Source organism: Punica granatum, chromosome 1, assembly GCF_007655135.1.
Source record: "Punica granatum isolate Tunisia-2019 chromosome 1, ASM765513v2, whole genome shotgun sequence".
In the NCBI taxonomy this organism is placed as follows: Eukaryota; Viridiplantae; Streptophyta; class Magnoliopsida; order Myrtales; family Lythraceae; genus Punica; species Punica granatum.
The window spans coordinates 12,385,106-12,401,872 of NC_045127.1; the positions used below are offsets into that span (position 1 = coordinate 12,385,106).

Consider the following 16,767-nt stretch of genomic DNA (forward strand, 5'->3'; position numbering starts at 1 on the left):
AAAAATAAAATTTGCTAACTGCTCATTAATATGATCATCACTCTTCTCTCCTCTCACTGTCATCTCTTCCCTTCCATGTGACGATTATGGTGGATACTTGTGCTTCGTCTTCTTCTTCCTCGCACCGCTAGATCCTCCAGAAATCTATTGTCCTCCGCCGTGCTAGATTCCCGCCAGATCCGCCGCCGGGAAATGCTCGCCGCCTGAGAGAGCTGCATTTGCCGCTCGGACCTGATATTCCGTGGATTTATCGGTCCATACATCCATCCATCCGAGATGATGATCTCCAGTCCCGTCACTCCAGGACAGGTTCGTGCCCGGTTTCACGGGATTCTGAGCTTCTCGCGGTTCCAGATCTCTGTCGGTGCTGCTACAGTGGAGTTGGATGCATGCTGAATTGATCTCCGGAAGCAAGTTGATTTGGTTGCATTCGGAGGCAATCTACTGTCCTGTGTAGAGTTTCTAATTGCGCTCTTTGTTGCAGGTGTCCTTTCTGGTTGGGTTAGTGCCTGTCATTGCCGCTTGGATCTACTCCGAGCTTCTGGAACGCAGGAAGAAAGCAACCTCGTCCAAAGTGTAAGTTGGAAACTCTGTTTAGAATTCAAGTTTTCGCATTGCATTGCAGATTTGAGAAATTCAGATTCTTGTATGGAGGCATTTTCTCCTCTTGAGGCTTTCCTGTTCCTCTCCAATAATTTGCATTAGGAGCACAGAATGCTTCCTTCCTTGGCATTTACTGCGGAAAAGTTTCTAATCTTTTTCTGGTTTTTGAGATGTTTCGGATAAACGCGCGCAAATTGATACCGTTAGGGGGATTTGTGGAAATTGTGAATTACGAACTGGAACAACCTTATGCTCAGAGGTTGATGGTCGGCCATTGTATAGAGATTGAAAGTTCCAACAATCTTGCGTTCTCATTCCTCGTATGAATTTGTCTTTGTACATAGTAGGAATTCTGATGTCAACTTGGTTGAGCTTGGAGATGGTGCGGTTAAGGAAGATGATAGAGCTCTTTTGTTGGAGGGTGGAGGTCTTCAGTCATCCTCTCCCCGAGCTCGGAGCTCATCTAGCTCTTCACCTATTTTCAGGTTCAGTATTGACTGTTACTGGTGAAAAACTAACGGGCTATATCTTACCATTTTCTCTGCTATGAATTAACACAGGCTTGCTTTTATCTTTAACGTTTTGCAGATTCCTCACCATGGATGAGTCTTTCCTGATTGAGAATCGCCTTATTCTTAGGGCCATGTAAGTAAACTTATCCGTTCATTCTAAGCAAGAAAGATGAATGCTTTCTTATCTCTTGCCACAGCATTTTCTGATGTCCTGTTTCTCATTTCCTTTGCAGATCAGAATTTGGTGTACTTCTAGCATACTACTACTTATGTGACCGTACAGATTTTTTTGGTTCATCGAAGAAGGTACTTTGTATGCTGACTCTTCTGTCTTTTATTTCTTTATAGTGATTCCGGAAGATGAATTACTGTGAAGGCATTCGACTTGGAATATGAGAAAGTGAATGCACATATGCCTATGGACTTGATTAGTATTATTGCTTTACGAAGAATTGTACAAAGCGAAAATATTTCATCAGAAGCCTTGAGTTAATATCAAGGGATAGGGATGTACCGTGACAGTCTTAGGTTTATGCACTTCTTCATCATCGCCTTCCCCAGACCTCTACCCCACCTCCTCCCTCCCCCCCCACAAACAAACAAAAAAAGGAAAAAGAAAAAACACAACAGAGATGGATCTATTTTATCTCTTCTTGTGAAATTGGGTTTTAGGGCATAGTCAATCCAGCTATGAATAGTTTGCATTAAGACGTTGTTTGGCAGGTTAGTAATGGTTAAATCTGGTGTTTTGATTATTGTTGTAATCATCCTCAATATATTTGCATGACTCCAGGTGTACACGAATTTATTTGATAAAATGTAAAATCATGTATTTTTTAGAATCTTATCTGTTTATAGGTTAAGTTGGTCTGTCTATACTGAGATGGATTCTTTTATTTGTTTGCCATTTTAATTATTCTGTGCAGAGTTACAATAGGGATCTTTTCTTGTTTCTGTACTTTCTCCTCATTATAGTCTCAGCGATGACTTCTCTCAAGGTGCATAATGATAAGTCACCAATATCTGGCAAATCCATTCTTTATCTGAACAGACATCAAACAGAGGAGTGGAAAGGTTGGATGCAGGTTAGTGACTTTTCATCTGAAGCACAATTTTCAGATAGTTTCGCATATCATCAGTTCTCAGGAGCTTGGTTTTCTAAGGATGAATAATCTTTAATAATAAATGCCACTGTGCAAACAAAAAGAAAGATTGTGCAGTTGAGAGCTTTCGTTCGGACAACCTGCGATAATGTGCAACAGCTTTAAAAAGATGTAAATGTTTCATAATGCATTACATGCTTCGAATTTTCATGTAAGGGTAGACTTCCTTGATACATTGCGTTCTGTTCGTTTTGCAGGTATTGTTTTTAATGTACCACTACTTTGCAGCAGCAGAGATATATAATGCAATTCGGATTTTTATTGCTGCATATGTCTGGATGACTGGATTTGGGAATTTCTCGTATTATTATGTCCGCAAAGATTTTAGTCCTGCCAGATTTGCACAGGTATTTGGTCTTCTAGAGATGAATTTTCTTGCCATCCTCCTCCTATATAAGCATGCTCCTCTGATCAAATATCTTATTGTGGAACAGATGATGTGGCGGCTGAATTTCTTGGTGCTATTTTGCTGCATCATCCTCAACAACAACTACATGCTCTACTATATCTGCCCCATGCACACACTTTTCACGCTCATGGTTTATGGAGCACTTGGTATCTTGAACAAATACAATGAAGTTGGGATAGCAATTGCTTTAAAAATCATCGCTTGCTTTGTGGTTGTTATTTTTATCTGGGAAGTGCCTGGAGTTTTTGAAATAGTTTGGAGCCCATTCACGTTTCTTCTTGGTCAGTAACTCCCTAAAATTCTCCATCTCTTAATTAACTGACCTACAATTCTTGTGTAGAAAATGTTTCATTAGTTAACTTTAGCAGAGTCCTCATCTTTCAGGCTATTCCGACCCTGATCCTTCGAAACCACAGCATCCTCTATTACGTGAGTGGCAATTCCGATCAGGCCTTGATCGCTACATCTGGATTATCGGAATGATCTATGCATACTATCATCCAACTGTAAGCTATCTTCAACCCACTTCATTTTCCAAACTTTCTACTTTGCATTTGTTTCAGCTGTGCATATTTGAAGTTAAGGCCTCTCAGATTTTGTTGTCTTGAGATAATTGCTAAGAGTTGCATTTTCTTGTTGCAGGTTGAGAGGTGGATGGAGAAACTGGAGGAAGCTGAAGTTAAGCGCAGAATTTCAATCAAAGCAGTTGCCATCCTTGTATCAGTAACGGTATCAATATTACCTTTGGCCTTTTGTCTGAATCTCAAACTTCCATCGTCGAAATTTCCAAATTCTGATTTCTGAAGCAAAACTTTGTTTCTGTTGGACTTTTCAGGTAGGGTATATTTGGTACGAGCATATTTACAAGCTGGACAAGATTACATACAACAAATACCATCCGTATACATCATGGATCCCAATTACGTAAGGCACCATTACTTATCTGTCTTTAAATATAGCATGAACTTTGGTAGCGTGATATTCATTGACAAATATGTTGTTTCTGTCAGTGTCTATATATGCTTGAGAAACGTCACTCAGAGCATGCGGAGCTACTCATTAACCCTTTTCGCGTAAGTGGCAGTCCTCATATTTCCCATATATAATTGTATTTTTCCTCCCATTTGCTGGAAAAAAAAGCAATGGTGAAAAATTCTTGAGCCGACCTCTTGGGGGATAATGGAAATTCAAAATGCTAAGAAAGGTACATTATTTTAACAGATGGCTTGGGAAGATAACCCTGGAGACCTATATCTCACAGATCCACATCTGGTTAAGGTATGTCAGTTCATGGATTTTAGATACAGATTATTGGTCAGAAAATGATCCACTAACTCTCCTAAAGCTTCCACGCAATTATTAACAAAGAAAGAGCTTTCTCTTAGATCTGAAATATATCACCGATACACTAATACTTGCATGAACATGTTAGAAACCATATAACTTGTTCTTTAACTCTTGTTACCTTACGAACTCGCTCGCAGATCAGGGATCCCAGATGGCCAACCAAAATTGCTGCTGTCATTGATTCCTGGCTATCCAATGCTGAACTTCATGCTTACTACTTCGATATACGTTGCGGTAATATATTGATGGAAAGACCTAATTTCACAAAAATTGAAATGTACAAATGTACAATCTACTTATCCATGTCTTGCTTACAGATCTCGTATCGGCTCTTCGAACTTACAAACACACTGAAAAATGCATTCGTGCCAAGTAAAGACAACAAGCGCCTCACAAACAACTTGATCACAGGGGTGGTGGTTGCAAGCATCCTATACTCCCTTTCCTTTGTATTCCTGAAGTTCCCAAGAATCTGGGTAAGCTCTGACATAAATAAATTTATCTGATTGCTTGTCCCCACTTTTAATTAATTTTCTGCTAATTTCAGTTTTGTTGAAATTCGCTTTCTTAAAACAGCAATAAACTGGCAACCAGGACTGGAGGCTTATCCGGTCTTGAGAATCCATAGAAAATTACTGATGAGATTCAGGCAGTCCGATTTCTGAAAATGGCAGAAATTTTGTATTTCGAACTCATATAAGTAAAGTAAAAAAGATTGATAAAAAGTTGTCCGGAATTCGTATTGCAGTCTGTTGCCATTTGCTTTTAATACAGCATCTGGAGTTTGACTATTGGCAAACTAACTCTTGCTTCATCGTTGAAGTTAAGGAAAGAGACTTTGTTAAGTTTACTTCTTCTAAAAAGATTAGGTGGCACTCTTGAACTGGTGTTCAATTTGTCAAACTGGTTGAACGTACTCTTGGAAAGTTGTTGGAGGCCAAAATTATGGTTGCTTGAGTTGCTGCTCTGCATATACTGTTATTCCCACAATAACTGCTGCTTACGCATACTTTATCCCTGCAGGTATGAAGATTTGAGAGGCATAAACATGTTGCCCATGAGCTGAAAGAAGGATTGTACCTTAGACTCTACACAAACAGATGGAGATGGTAGTTTTTCCACGAGGAATACCGTCTCCATAAAAGTGTTGAAAGCAAGAAGAATTCGTCGGCTGTTTACGTCAGTTCGATAGAGAAGGTGTTCTGATCTTGGTATATACTGTATAGGATCTTGCAATTACAGTGACCTCGAATTGGAGGTTCCTTTCGGGCCACAATCGATCCACTCTGTACTAGTATAAGAAAGCAATATAGAAATGTAATGGAGAGCTATAGAGAGCTATAGTTTCTCATGTCCTGCGCTCTTCTCAGACTGTTTCAATATTTGTTTGGACGGCAAAATCATTCTTTGGTTGGCTCTTCATTTCCAAGGCATTCGATCGCGACATGCCACGTGCATAAAAAAAGATGATGTGGGAAATTTTTTTAAGAACATGTAAGCAGACCAGTCGAAAACTAGGCGTATAAAATTTTAAAATTTTCGACAATATGTTTGAAAGATTTCAACTAAAGAAAAAGAAAAATCATATTTGCACGCGAACTTTCTTCTATCTGCCCTCCGCCGGAGAGGGCAGCGTCATAGGTTGAGGCAAATCGGTACAGTTTTCAAGCACTCGAGCCTGTCCTGGAGGAGCATCTGACGCAACAAAAACTTTTATTAGGGTTAGTTTTAAAATACCTTGGAACTACGGTGGGCAAAATGAAAATACGCCCTCGAAGATAGTTTCCCGTAGCTGAATGAATGAATGTCTGTCCGCATAACGTTTCTAGCATGTTGGCGGTCTTTCGGTAGAACTCAATTGATCGTTCGTTCTTGAGGTATGATTTTGATTCTTACGTCAATTTGATGAAGTTCACATTCATTCCCAGCCTTGAATCTTGGTTTTTGCATTGATGAAAATCTTGGAACTGCGCGCATGGATGATGTTCTTCACTCTCGAGAGCCCATAATGGAGAAACCGCGGTAATCAGGTTCCAGCTTGGGGCTCAGATTGGAGTTCTATCAGTTTCTGGTTCTGAGAAATTCTGTTGATCGGTGAAGATGTACTTGAGAGAAGGATGCTCCTTGCTCTTGAAAGTGCCCAAGAAACCCCATATCCCATTCGTTCTTAACACCAACCCAACCCCATTCCTCCATCGGGTAGGCAGTGAGCCCACCGAGAATGATCGAAACCGACCCCTTCTTCGAGAACCCGAAGTCGTCAATCGACTCAGGCGTGAGCCCGATATCTCGCTCGCTCTGCAGTTCTTTGTGTCGGTCGCCAATTCGAACTCCTTCAAGCATACCCGACTAACCTACGAGACCATGATCAAGAAGCTCGGGCGGGAACATGAAACCGATGGCATTCAGTACCTCCTCCAGCAGATGAAACTAGAGGGGGTTTCTTGCAGCGAGGAGCTCTTCATCGATGTTATCGCTTCGTACCGGAGGTCGGGCTTGGTCGAGCAAGCCCTGAAGATGTTCTATCGTATTGGAGAGTTCGGGTGTAAACCCACGGTGAAGATCTACAACCACCTCTTGGATGCTCTGCTCTGCGAGAACAGGTTCTCGATGATCAACCCCCTTTATAGTAACATGAAGAATGATGGGATCGAACCGAATGTCTTCACTTACAACATTCTCCTGAAGGCCCTGTGTAAGAATGATAGGATTGATGGGGCTTTGAAGCTGCTCGATGAAATGTCTAATAAGAGATGCTGCCCTGATGCTGTGAGTTACACTACCATCGTTTCGTCCATGTGTAGGCTCGGGAAGGTCGACGAAGCGAGGAATCTAGCGAGAAAGTTCAAGCCCAGAGTTCCTGTCTATAATGCTTTAGTCAATGGGTTCTGTAAGGAGAAGAGATTCGAAGAAGCCTTTCAGGTTTTGGATGAGATGAGGGACAACGGAAAGGACCCGAATATTATCACCTATACAAGTATAATCAGTTCTCTCTGTGACAAGGGATTCATTGAGTGGTCTCTAGCTGTTTTTGCTCAAATGCATCTGAGAGGATGTTGTCCCAATATACATACCTTCACTTCCTTAACAAAGGGCTTCTTGTCGAAGGGGAGATTACACGAAGCCCTAGAGATTTGGCACTGCATGATCGAGGAGGGAAATAAGCCAACTGTTGTTGCTTATAATGTGCTATTACATGGGCTATGCTTGAATGGACAAATCAATGAAGCAGTCTCTATTTTCAATCAGATGGAGGAAAGTGGCTCTGCTCCGAACATCACAACTTACAGCACTCTGATTAACGGCTTCGCGAAAGCAGGAAACTTATTAGGTGCTTCTGAAACGTGGAATAAGATGATAATGAAGGGTTGTCGTCCAAATGCTGTCGTTTATACCTGCATGATTGATGTCCTCTGTCGAAACTGCATGTTTAACGAAGCTCATGATTTAATTGATAGAATGGCTGAGGAGAATTGCCTTCCAAGTACAGTCACATATAACGCTCTGATCAGCGGCTTATGTAACGGTGGAAGACCTGACTTGGCTGCAGAAGTTCTTGATTTAATGGAGAAACAAGGGATTTCACCCGACACTACCACGTATAACGAGCTCTTGGATGGTTTTCTCAAGGTGGGCGAGTTCAGCTCAGGGACTGAGGTTGTCTTGGAAATGGAGGGAAGGGGAATCCCTTTAAACACCGTGACTTATAATATCCTTCTATATGGTTATTGTCGTATGGGGATGTTCGAGGAAGCATTGAAGCTTCTCGGAGGAATGGTGGTGAGGGGGAAGAAACCCGATTCTTATATGTACAGTGCCTTAGTTCACATTTATTCTGGACAGGGTAAAGTTGAGTCCGCAATCCGATTATTAGAAGGCCTAAGAGAAGCTCGAGGGTGGGAACCGGACATAGTGGCTCATACGAATCTCATATCAGGAATATGCAGTTTTCTTGGTGTAGAAGAAGCTGTGAGTTATTTACAGAATAATATGTTGCAGAGAGGAACTTTTCCAAATATTGTCACGTGGAATGTGTTAGTCCGGTTTTTCTTCAGCAGTATCGGTCACCTGGGGCCAGTCCATGTCCTTGATGATATCATTGGCAATGGATGAGAAATGGCCGAACTTTTTACACCAGAGATCGAGTGACATGTTGATACAAGAGGAAGATCGATAGAGCAGCCTAAAGATGGATTCGTTAATAAGAGATTGATCGAGGATTCTCAGGAGAGACTTCTGCACTCTGCATGTTCATATTAGTCGGCAAGTAAGTCCTCATCACAGTTACTTGCTCGGTTCTATTGTCAGCATTTCTCCTTATTTTGACGTTTGCTGTTAATTTTTTCAATCTGCAGGACAGAGCAGAAGAGGATTCTCCTCTTGATATGAAATGCCAAGGAGACAGGTAAATCTGAAGTGGGTATTGTTCATTCTTCGCGCAATTTTCAGATTGTTCACATGAAATTCAAACACCGGGTCCGGTCCATTTGAGACCATATCAAAGAGGATCAGCTATTGTGGTTGGACCCGCAATAATCACATAGGTTGTGATTGATCAAGTATGGTCTTCAGACCTTTAGAATTTTTCCAGGCACGGCATCTCCAGTGGAGACATCACAGCAGGCGAGAAACAGCGCCTTAAGATATATGCATCAGCTCCGGATCAAGTATGGTCTTCAGACCTTCTGGTCTTAAGATATATGGAATTACTGCAGGCAAGAAACATCATCGCCAATTTCTGTTTCGAAAGTGCATTAACTTGTTAAGGGACCATTTCAACGTATATATATTATACTTCGTCCGTTCTTCTCATTGTTTTCTAATTCAAAGCATATGCTATGGGAGAGGGTGGTTAAAACCTACTCCTCCAAAATGGCAATTTCCATGAGCATTCATCCTGTCCGAAATTTGAAGGACAATAACCTTTTACCTTCTTGACAGGAAAAAAAGCCGAAAAACCAAACTATTATTCGTGAGCATGAAACACAACTGAGCTTCCCGAGTACATTCTACATTCCTATTCCTAAGCTTAGTTTGATAAGTGGGACATAGCAATTCGACCTTTGGCGCCCTGTGGATAGAACCCTCCTGGTGAGCTCTCGCTGCCTCCTCCATACACGATCCGCAGAATCTCTTCTGGTGTCCTCTCAAACGAGACGGAGTAGCTGTCTCCGGCAAGGATGTTTCCCCTGATCTTTCCTTCTGCTCCTTGGACAGAGGGGACGAGAAGCCCTTCGTCTTTCAAGCCCATCTTCCCGAGCTTGTTCCTCAGATCCGAGATTTTATTCGTGAACTCTGCTACGGAGATCCCATAAGGCTTCACCTCCATGGATACCCGTTCATAGAGCAGACCTCGGAGAACTGCATCCTGTCCCGATTCCACACCCAGGAGTCCTGCTACCAGCTGAAATGCAGCCGTATTAGGTACGTACGAGTGAGGACAACTAAAATGTGCATGTTCAATATTTTGACGGTTGAGATTCATCGATTTATTTAGCTTTTCATAGTATGAAACGACTACTATGAAAATGCGACAGCACGTGCAGATTAATGTGTTTTCAAAACTCTTGCAGATGTTGTTGCATCATTTTCGCTACCCTATAGCAACAATAATTATGCGCATGTGTAAAATAAATACGTTTGATTCTTAATGGAACACATAGTCATAGAATCCTCGATCGTCTATCTTAATTTTCCAAGCCAGGAAAGACCGATCATGACATATTCTTCCAACTTTGCGACTTTTGGTCATCAGCTTAAGGTTGAGGCTCCTTACTCTCTTAGAATCAGCAGCCTGGAGCTTAGCATTTGCCCCGACGTAACCCGTGAGTCCCACGTAGGGAATAACGTAGGATGCAAGAAGGTAGTTCAGGGAATTAGCATAAGGGTCGAATGGAGGGTTCAGAGGACGCCCAAATGCGCTATCCATTATCGTTGCAAAGGATGCGGCACTCAGGTTAAGTAGTGGCCTTGGGAACCCCTTCACGGTGTTCTTAATCGCCCTGCATTGGAAGAAAGATGAGTACATAATGTTTACTTTGAATCATGCCATCAGTAAGCTTGGAATTAAATATGTTTCCAAATTGCACCAGAACTTAGATAATTCCCAGCAACAAATGTAAAACATTGACCGATTGTCCAGGACTTTATTAGAAGCCAAACCGGAGTATGAGTATACGTACAGACTTTCACTTTATCGATTAACGGAGTACAAAGAGATTGCAATTGCAAACCTGAGGTGGCCAACTTCTTGGAGGGCAAACTGCAAGATGACATCCCTAGTGAAAGAGTCCAACTTGGCCTTCTTGGCTCCGACAGGGGGCGGGCCCCCCATGGTAAGGTTCGGGCTTACCTTGTCGAGGCCATAACCCAAGGAACCATACAGGAAGAACTCTGCCTCCAAGTACTCCAAGTTTAGAGGGAACTCCAAGAGATCGACATCGCCACTCGGGAGCTCGGACTTGGAGGCACAGCCCAATGTCAATTCCAAGCAATGACATCTTGGGAGGATGAAGAAGATGATCAAGAGGAAGATTGAGCCAGACATGGTGGAAAGCCCCATCGTTTTCTAAGATTCAAGTTTCGTGGAGATTTGCTTGGAGGGTGTCTGAGATTTTGGTTGATCACTTGTCTGAATGTGTGTGAATGTATATATAGAGATGGAAGATGACAACTTGGGGATTGGATCTCGACAGGTGGTGGCTATGGAGGAGTTTTAGGAGTAGTGGAAAGTGTGTTTTTGTCCGGAGATGTGGCTTTTGATCCTATGAGATTTGATTTGAATTGAAAAGGTTAAAAATAGAAAAGCTTCTTGTCTCGTTTTCTCTGTTCATGACTTGGCCCGAGTACACAAATGTTTCGCGTATCGCCTTTCACATACTACGGCCAAGATGGCCAGGATCAAGGCCTCTCGATGCCGAACAGATCTTAGCATGATCGGAAGTCTTTCGAGTAACTGACACTTTATGGCGCCAGCTGCCGAACCAATTTAAAATGATCCTGTGCTTCACTACTTAAGTTGATTCTAAGGAGAGGAATTGCAACTGCAATTACTTAAGAAGTGACTATTAAAACTCTTGCATTGTTACTTAGAAGTACTATTACTTAAGAGTTGATTCTACAACGGGGTAACTGCACGAATTCTCGCCGGCCACTCGAAAAATGCTGTTAGGATGATCAGTAATATATGATCGGGATGACTGGAAAAGCTTGGAACTTGGCACCATCACCACTGCATCCGAGGAATTTCCATTTATCGATCATAAAAGGAATTCTTATCTTAGGATATAATAACCCAACCAAAAGGGGCTACACATGGAGATGCTTCAACCACCGAGGTCAATGTGTATGTAACGTGTCCAGTTCGAGCCACCCAAATCAATGACCGCCAAGAACGTTCTTTGGTTCATTCCGAGGCGTGAAATCCAGCTCAAAACAAGAAGCTCTCATACAACGTGAAATGCAGATGCCAAGGTTGTACGCCTAGAGCCCGTGACAAAGTGCATTACAGATAGTCGGGGGGGGGGGGGGGGGGGGGGGGGGGGGGGGGGGGGGGGGGGGGGGGGGGGGGGGGGGGGCGGCGGGGGGCTTGGCCAGTCCCAAGAGTGTCTGGCCATATGCCGTGCAGCGGTGACCAAAGCTCCTTCTCAGAGTCTTGGAGCCATGGATCCAGACCATATCGGAGGAGGCTCCCTGAGATAACTGCTCGATGCTAACTGTAAGGTGGAGCGAGCAAAGAGAAAGTTTAGCAAGGGGGCGGAAAAGGCCGACCTAGCGAAGGGGGAATGGACCATCCAGTAGAAGCCCACCTCGATATATATAATGTGCAATCACAGGAAGATCGAAATGGTGAACCGGAGACCCGTCCACTGGGAAGTTGCCCAAGGCTGCCATACTTGATCATGGGTCAGGCAGGCTTGGATAACAACCTTGGCTTGCAGGCCTGGGCAAGGGTAAGATTATACGCTCGATTTCAGATACGGATCGAGCCTTGCTGCTGTTATGAGACCACCCTGATCCAGCCTACCCCGATAAATATATTTAAATAAGATAATTTCATATTTATCTAGTATTATTTATTTATTTTGCTTGAAAAACTAACACTATTTTTTGCTGGGCATAGGCTTGACGTTTCGCGTGATGCTCGGGGACGTAAATAGAATCTTTTGGTTCGAATTCATCAATGTCATAGCTGTAACTTTACAGATACCATCGATTACATAATTACATTAGATAATGATACCCGAATTAACATCCTGACATCTCCACAATGGCAAAAATAACAGTTCTACAAAGCAGCTTTCACTGCACTACTTAGAAGCATCTCTCTGTAGCCTACAATGGGACCGTGCTTTGAAGGGAATTAAAGAGAACAAAAATGGCCTTTACCTTGCCAGAGGCTGTGCTCTCAGACTTCTCTTCTGTGACTTAGACGACTTATTCCCCGCAACCTCTCCGTCCTCTTCATCAGCGTTAAGCAAAATAACCCCATCATCATCCTCGTCATAGTCATCGATATCCTCACCCTCCTCATCATCCCAATCCTCATCATCCTCGTCGTCATATTCCTCTCCATCCTCATATTCTAGTTCTATCTCGCCGTCTGCTTCTTCATTATCATCATCCATTCCTGATCGGAGGGTGTGGAATTCGGGAGGAGGAGGCTGAACTTCGGTGATGGCCTTGTCCTGCTTCATCACAAGGTGCCGAATGACCATCTCATCCTTGTCCAGCATGGACTTGAAGTCATTGATCCACTTGGCATCGAGCTCAAAGTTCATGAGGATGTAGTGGGCCTTCGTGGCCTTGTTTATCTTGTATGCAAGCCTGCGGAGGCCCCAGTCCTCGAACCTCCACACCTTGCCCCGTTTCTCCCGCAAGAAATCTGCAGCAGATGGTGTTGGTCTTAGCCCATTAAAACTTTTCGCGAAAAAAAGATAAAGCAATGTCCCGAACTGGTAATTCTATAGTTTGGCAGAGCAGAATATGCGAAGAAAAAGATCTTTGTTCTATGAAGGCCCAAAAACCATCCAATTTCTGAATTTCTTGAAGAGAAAATGAATTTTGAAGCATTTTCAAAGAAGAAAACAGCAACTGTACTCTTATCCAATACCAAGAAGCAATATGTCCCTGGAAATATCTAAATTGCTAAGGAAACGCCCATCTGTTATATGGCCATACCAGAGATTTATATGTTTCTTTCAGGGATTTGAACTGCTATTAAAAAAATAATGAACAATGAAGTTTTGCTCTAAGACAGCAAAAGAAAATGGGAATTGGAAGTTACCTTCAATCTTCTCATTAACTTTCCCAACATCTTCTTCATGCTTCTCGTGGATTAAGTAAACCACCTCGTAGTGTCGCACTGCAACAAAAGGACAGGATAAACAAAGGCGAAAACAAAAAAGAACCTAGTGCTCTCATTCCTTCTTTAGTAATCCACCAAAGATCGGTCAATATTTTCTAAGTTCCTTCTCGAATGACAAGAACATGAAATATTAAACTGAAAAGAGACAATAAGATGACTTACTTTGCTTCACATTCAAGCCGCTCTCCAACTGAAGGTTCAGATATTCGAACAGCTCCTCTGCGGGCAACAAGCAATTTGGAAAAGGCAATTATTTTCAGCCACATTTTCATAACCAGAAGATAAAAGACTGAAAGAAGTCCTCCACAGTTGTAGTCCCAGCAGTTCAGTGAAGTTCATTCACTAATATGTTGCCACGATAATTGTTATCACCGACAATAAGTTTTGTTGTCAACAAAAATCTCGTTTTTCCACTTAAAAGTTTTAAGAGCACTGAACGGGACAAGACGGCATCTGCGGACAATCCAGAAAGCAACCACTCCAATTAGAACTTACTCTCTTCAGCATCGGCGAACTCGGGCATAAGTTGACCATCTTCCTGGACTTTCTTCTGCAAAACACAAGATGAATCTGTCATATTCGGATCACCCATGAACTAGCTAAGAGACATGTACTCCTTAATATCATAAAAAAGAACCTAGGACCAGCAATATCAACTGAAAATTCTTCTGCATTGGTGGGCTGTAAGTAGATCTGTGATTACTCCTTCCTCCACTAAACAGACTAAATCCTATCAACTAGTTCTCTTCCGCGTAATCTACCGATCACATACTCTCTTCCTACTACCAGTTCTTCACCTCGAATAAATGTGAAGTATTTCCAATGAAATCTTGGAGAAGAAAAGGGAAGAGAAAATAGTAACATGGGTCATCAAGAAGCAACATCAATCCTTCCAATGAACGGAGAACCCGAAATTCACAATAGCCAAAGGAAAAAAGAACAAACCTCCTTGAGCAAGACAGCTTCAGGGAAGAGCCCGGTGGCCTCGTCCGGTTTCGGGACAAAGCTGTGAGAATCCATCCTGTCGTCCTTACTTTTCTTCTTGGCGCCCACTATCACCAATCTCCTTCGAGGGCATGAAGAAGAAGAAGACGACGACGACAAAGAAGAAGCAGAAGAAGAGGAAGAGAACCTATTGGCGAAGAACAGGCAGGAGCTCTTGCTGGCAGAAAACCCATCTCGGGAAATCGATTTCAGGATGGTCGGAGGGAAGTGACAAGTAGCGGAAGTTGAGCTGTGAAGTATCGACTCCATGGAAGAAGAATTGGCGGCTGTGAGCTAGAGAAAACTGATTAGGGGTTGAGAATTGGAACAGGGAGGTTGTGAGTTTGACTGAGAGCACGAGTTCAAAAAAAAAGAGAAAAAATAGGAGAGGCAACTGTTTTTATCTCTAACGTATTTTTGTTATTAATTAGTCACAAATGTTAGCATTTTGTCTTATATTTATACCTTGTGACGAAAAATATAACGTCGTTCATGAATTTTTCATTACGAAGATTAATGGAAGAGTATAAATATTAAACGTAATGTCAACGTTTGGGACTAATTGATGATAAAAATATGTCAATGACAAAAACAGTTACTAATGAATAAGTGGAGGACGACAGTGATAATCCACTTAAAAATAAATAAATGTTTGGAAATAAAACCCAACAATGAGAGAAGGAAATAAAAAGTATTGGCGAATTCGTAGATGAAATGTTGATTTATGCTCTATTATGGAACATTCATTTTGTAAGAAAACAGTTTCGCTCATATAAGTTTCAAATTCGTATCAACTTCATCGGGACGGATACATAGTAAAATAAATTTGGAGAGCCACTTTAGGGTTAAAAGAAATATTGATGGCACGGATATGTGGATGACGTGTCGATGATGTGGTTGGATTATAGTGGACCGATTTAGATGAAAAAACCGATTTATATGGGCCGGTTTACTTTTACAACATTCGGTTTAATAGAATCAATTTACGATTTAATAGAATGGTTCATAGAACCGGTTTAATCATTTTTAAAAATCGTCGGCAAGGGTAGCGGCGGTAGCAACCACTAGCTTTCGCACATAGATCGTTGGTTTTACTTTAGCAACATTCATCTCGATTTACGATTGAATCGATTGGTTCATATGACCGGTTTAATCATTTTCAAGGTAAGTTTGTCGTCAAGGCTAGCGGCGGCGAGGCGGCCACTTTATTTTTACCATAAATTGTTTAGTAAACTTTTGCAACATTTGGTTTTCATTTTGATTTACGCATTAATCGGTGGGTCATATAACTAGTTTAATCGTTTTCAATGTAAGACCGCCCCAAGGCTATCAGAGGCCACTGGCTTTCGTTGAAGTTCGATGACAAAGGAGACAACAACCCGAGTCCGTCCACTACTCGAGTCGTCTTTCCATCCCTCCCAGTGCCTGCGATTTTTTATTTTTAGTCAGATATTAACTTCCACAATAAATTTTCGTAAATTAAGGGATTTTAACTTCTCATAAGTAAACTGCGATTTTTTTTTGGGTCAGATGTTAATTTCCTAAAATAAATTTCAGTAAATTAAGTGATTTTAACTTCTCCTAATTAAACTGGAAACCAACCTCCCTATAATTATGAATATTCGCAATCAGTTATTATGATTTACATTTATGAAAAAAATTTAAGATGATGATGTTGGTTCAGCTTTAATAATGAACTAGTTTAGACCAACTCATAAAATGCATATTATTTTCTAGATTCACATGTTGGCTCAACCCAATTAGTGAGTTAGATCGAGTCAATGATGAAACAGAGTATTAACTTGTAACCAATAAAAATGATTTGAAGGGGGAATTGTCACATGCAAATCGACATTATGGTCCTGGAATGCTATGTTGTTATTTTACATTACAATTATAAAGTTAAAGGTGATTGATATATACTGCAATGGGGCATATTAGCTCTAATATATCAGTTTGTTATCTCTAAAATGAACATCTTTTAAATAATTAAACCATTACGAGATTTGGAACGGGTACGTAACGTGGTAAACATTTATATGCACTGATTTGATTTAGAATATATATTGGTTCAAGCAATCTAATGTATAGAGATAATCCCTCATTTTATTAATTAGTTTGACCCAACATTCATGTTGGGCAGAGCTAAATGGATCATAAGGCCAGCCCACGAACTCGCCTATCTTTCACTGGGGAGCTCCGTAAACAGGTGCTGTGCCGAATAATCGACCCTGGCACCAGCCCGTCGTAGTCAGGAGGAAAACTAATCGACGGCAAGAAAGACGACGCCCGAGCGGATATTAAATCTCAGACAACCTATTCTTACCTTTAGAAGAAGAAAATGGTCGAGAGCAATTTTCAACTTGTTTGTGCCTTCTACTC

At 41.6% G+C, this 16,767-nt stretch overlaps 4 protein-coding genes across 7 annotated transcripts; 2 read left to right on the plus strand and 2 right to left on the minus strand.

Moving 5' to 3' along the window:
- Positions 1 to 5,434, plus strand: LOC116200964 (protein REDUCED WALL ACETYLATION 2). 3 transcript variants are annotated; one of them, XM_031532009.1, is made up of 16 exons: positions 3 to 309; positions 485 to 576; positions 951 to 1,088; positions 1,192 to 1,248; positions 1,349 to 1,421; positions 2,042 to 2,200; positions 2,476 to 2,625; positions 2,713 to 2,968; positions 3,072 to 3,193; positions 3,330 to 3,416; positions 3,523 to 3,611; positions 3,698 to 3,760; positions 3,909 to 3,965; positions 4,172 to 4,268; positions 4,352 to 4,510; positions 5,058 to 5,434. In XM_031532009.1, exons 1-16 carry the CDS (start codon positions 277 to 279, stop codon positions 5,061 to 5,063), a joined length of 1,638 nt encoding a protein of 545 aa, XP_031387869.1. In that variant the 5' UTR covers positions 3 to 276; the 3' UTR covers positions 5,064 to 5,434. The 3 variants fall into 3 exon arrangements, with proteins under 3 accessions (XP_031387853.1, XP_031387869.1, XP_031387861.1); XM_031532001.1 differs by having other exon boundaries at positions 4 to 309; positions 948 to 1,088; XM_031531993.1 differs by having other exon boundaries at positions 1 to 309; positions 2,476 to 2,968.
- Positions 5,435 to 5,809: 375 nt separating this feature from the next.
- On the plus strand, positions 5,810 to 9,705 carry LOC116200954 (pentatricopeptide repeat-containing protein At3g48810). Of its 2 annotated transcripts, none has more exons than XM_031531982.1 (3): positions 5,810 to 8,301; positions 8,390 to 8,439; positions 8,626 to 8,750. In XM_031531982.1, the coding sequence occupies exon 1, from the start codon at positions 6,135 to 6,137 to the stop codon at positions 8,145 to 8,147; it is 2,013 nt and encodes a 670-aa protein (XP_031387842.1). In that variant the 5' UTR covers positions 5,810 to 6,134; the 3' UTR covers positions 8,148 to 8,301; positions 8,390 to 8,439; positions 8,626 to 8,750. The 2 variants fall into 2 exon arrangements, with proteins under 2 accessions (XP_031387842.1, XP_031387833.1); XM_031531973.1 differs by adding an exon at positions 9,252 to 9,705 and having other exon boundaries at positions 5,815 to 8,301; positions 8,390 to 9,125.
- LOC116200983 (desiccation-related protein PCC13-62) lies at positions 8,872 to 10,640 on the minus strand. The gene is made up of 3 exons (XM_031532021.1): positions 10,268 to 10,640; positions 9,811 to 10,036; positions 8,872 to 9,438 (listed from the first exon to the last, which is right to left on the minus strand). The coding sequence occupies exons 1-3, from the start codon at positions 10,594 to 10,596 to the stop codon at positions 9,064 to 9,066; spliced, it is 930 nt and encodes a 309-aa protein (XP_031387881.1). The 5' UTR covers positions 10,597 to 10,640; the 3' UTR covers positions 8,872 to 9,063.
- A 1,546-nt stretch (positions 10,641 to 12,186) lies between these two features.
- On the minus strand, positions 12,187 to 14,744 carry LOC116193125 (protein WHAT'S THIS FACTOR 1 homolog, chloroplastic). The gene is made up of 5 exons (XM_031521895.1): positions 14,347 to 14,744; positions 13,897 to 13,951; positions 13,564 to 13,620; positions 13,321 to 13,398; positions 12,187 to 12,918 (listed from the first exon to the last, which is right to left on the minus strand). The coding sequence occupies exons 1-5, from the start codon at positions 14,653 to 14,655 to the stop codon at positions 12,419 to 12,421; spliced, it is 999 nt and encodes a 332-aa protein (XP_031377755.1). The 5' UTR covers positions 14,656 to 14,744; the 3' UTR covers positions 12,187 to 12,418.
- Between the last annotated feature and the right edge of the window lie 2,023 nt (positions 14,745 to 16,767).

Bases quoted from the DNA above. Each gene is read 5' to 3' on its own strand.
- LOC116200964 (XM_031531993.1), top strand. From the start codon at position 277: ATGATGATCTCCAGTCCCGTCACTCCAGGACAG. The intron at 3,417-3,522 runs GTATCAATATTA...TGGACTTTTCAG, and splicing joins CCATCCTTGTATCAGTAACG to GTAGGGTATATTTGGTACGA. The intron at 4,269-4,351 runs GTAATATATTGA...TCTTGCTTACAG, and splicing joins CTACTTCGATATACGTTGCG to ATCTCGTATCGGCTCTTCGA.
- LOC116200954 (XM_031531982.1), top strand. From the start codon at position 6,135: ATGTACTTGAGAGAAGGATGCTCCTTGCTCTTGAAAGTGCCCAAGAAA.
- LOC116200983 (XM_031532021.1), bottom strand. From the start codon at position 10,596: ATGGGGCTTTCCACCATGTCTGGCTCAATCTTCCTCTTGATCATCTTC. The intron at 10,037-10,267 runs GTTTGCAATTGC...CTTCCAATGCAG, and splicing joins CAAGAAGTTGGCCACCTCAG to GGCGATTAAGAACACCGTGA. The intron at 9,439-9,810 runs GTAAGGAGCCTC...GCTGCATTTCAG, and splicing joins AGGCTGCTGATTCTAAGAGA to CTGGTAGCAGGACTCCTGGG.
- LOC116193125 (XM_031521895.1), bottom strand. From the start codon at position 14,655: ATGGAGTCGATACTTCACAGCTCAACTTCCGCTACTTGTCACTTCCCT. The intron at 13,621-13,896 runs GTAAGTTCTAAT...TGTTGCCCGCAG, and splicing joins GTTCGCCGATGCTGAAGAGA to AGGAGCTGTTCGAATATCTG. The intron at 12,919-13,320 runs GTAACTTCCAAT...CATCTGCTGCAG, and splicing joins AGTTAATGAGAAGATTGAAG to ATTTCTTGCGGGAGAAACGG.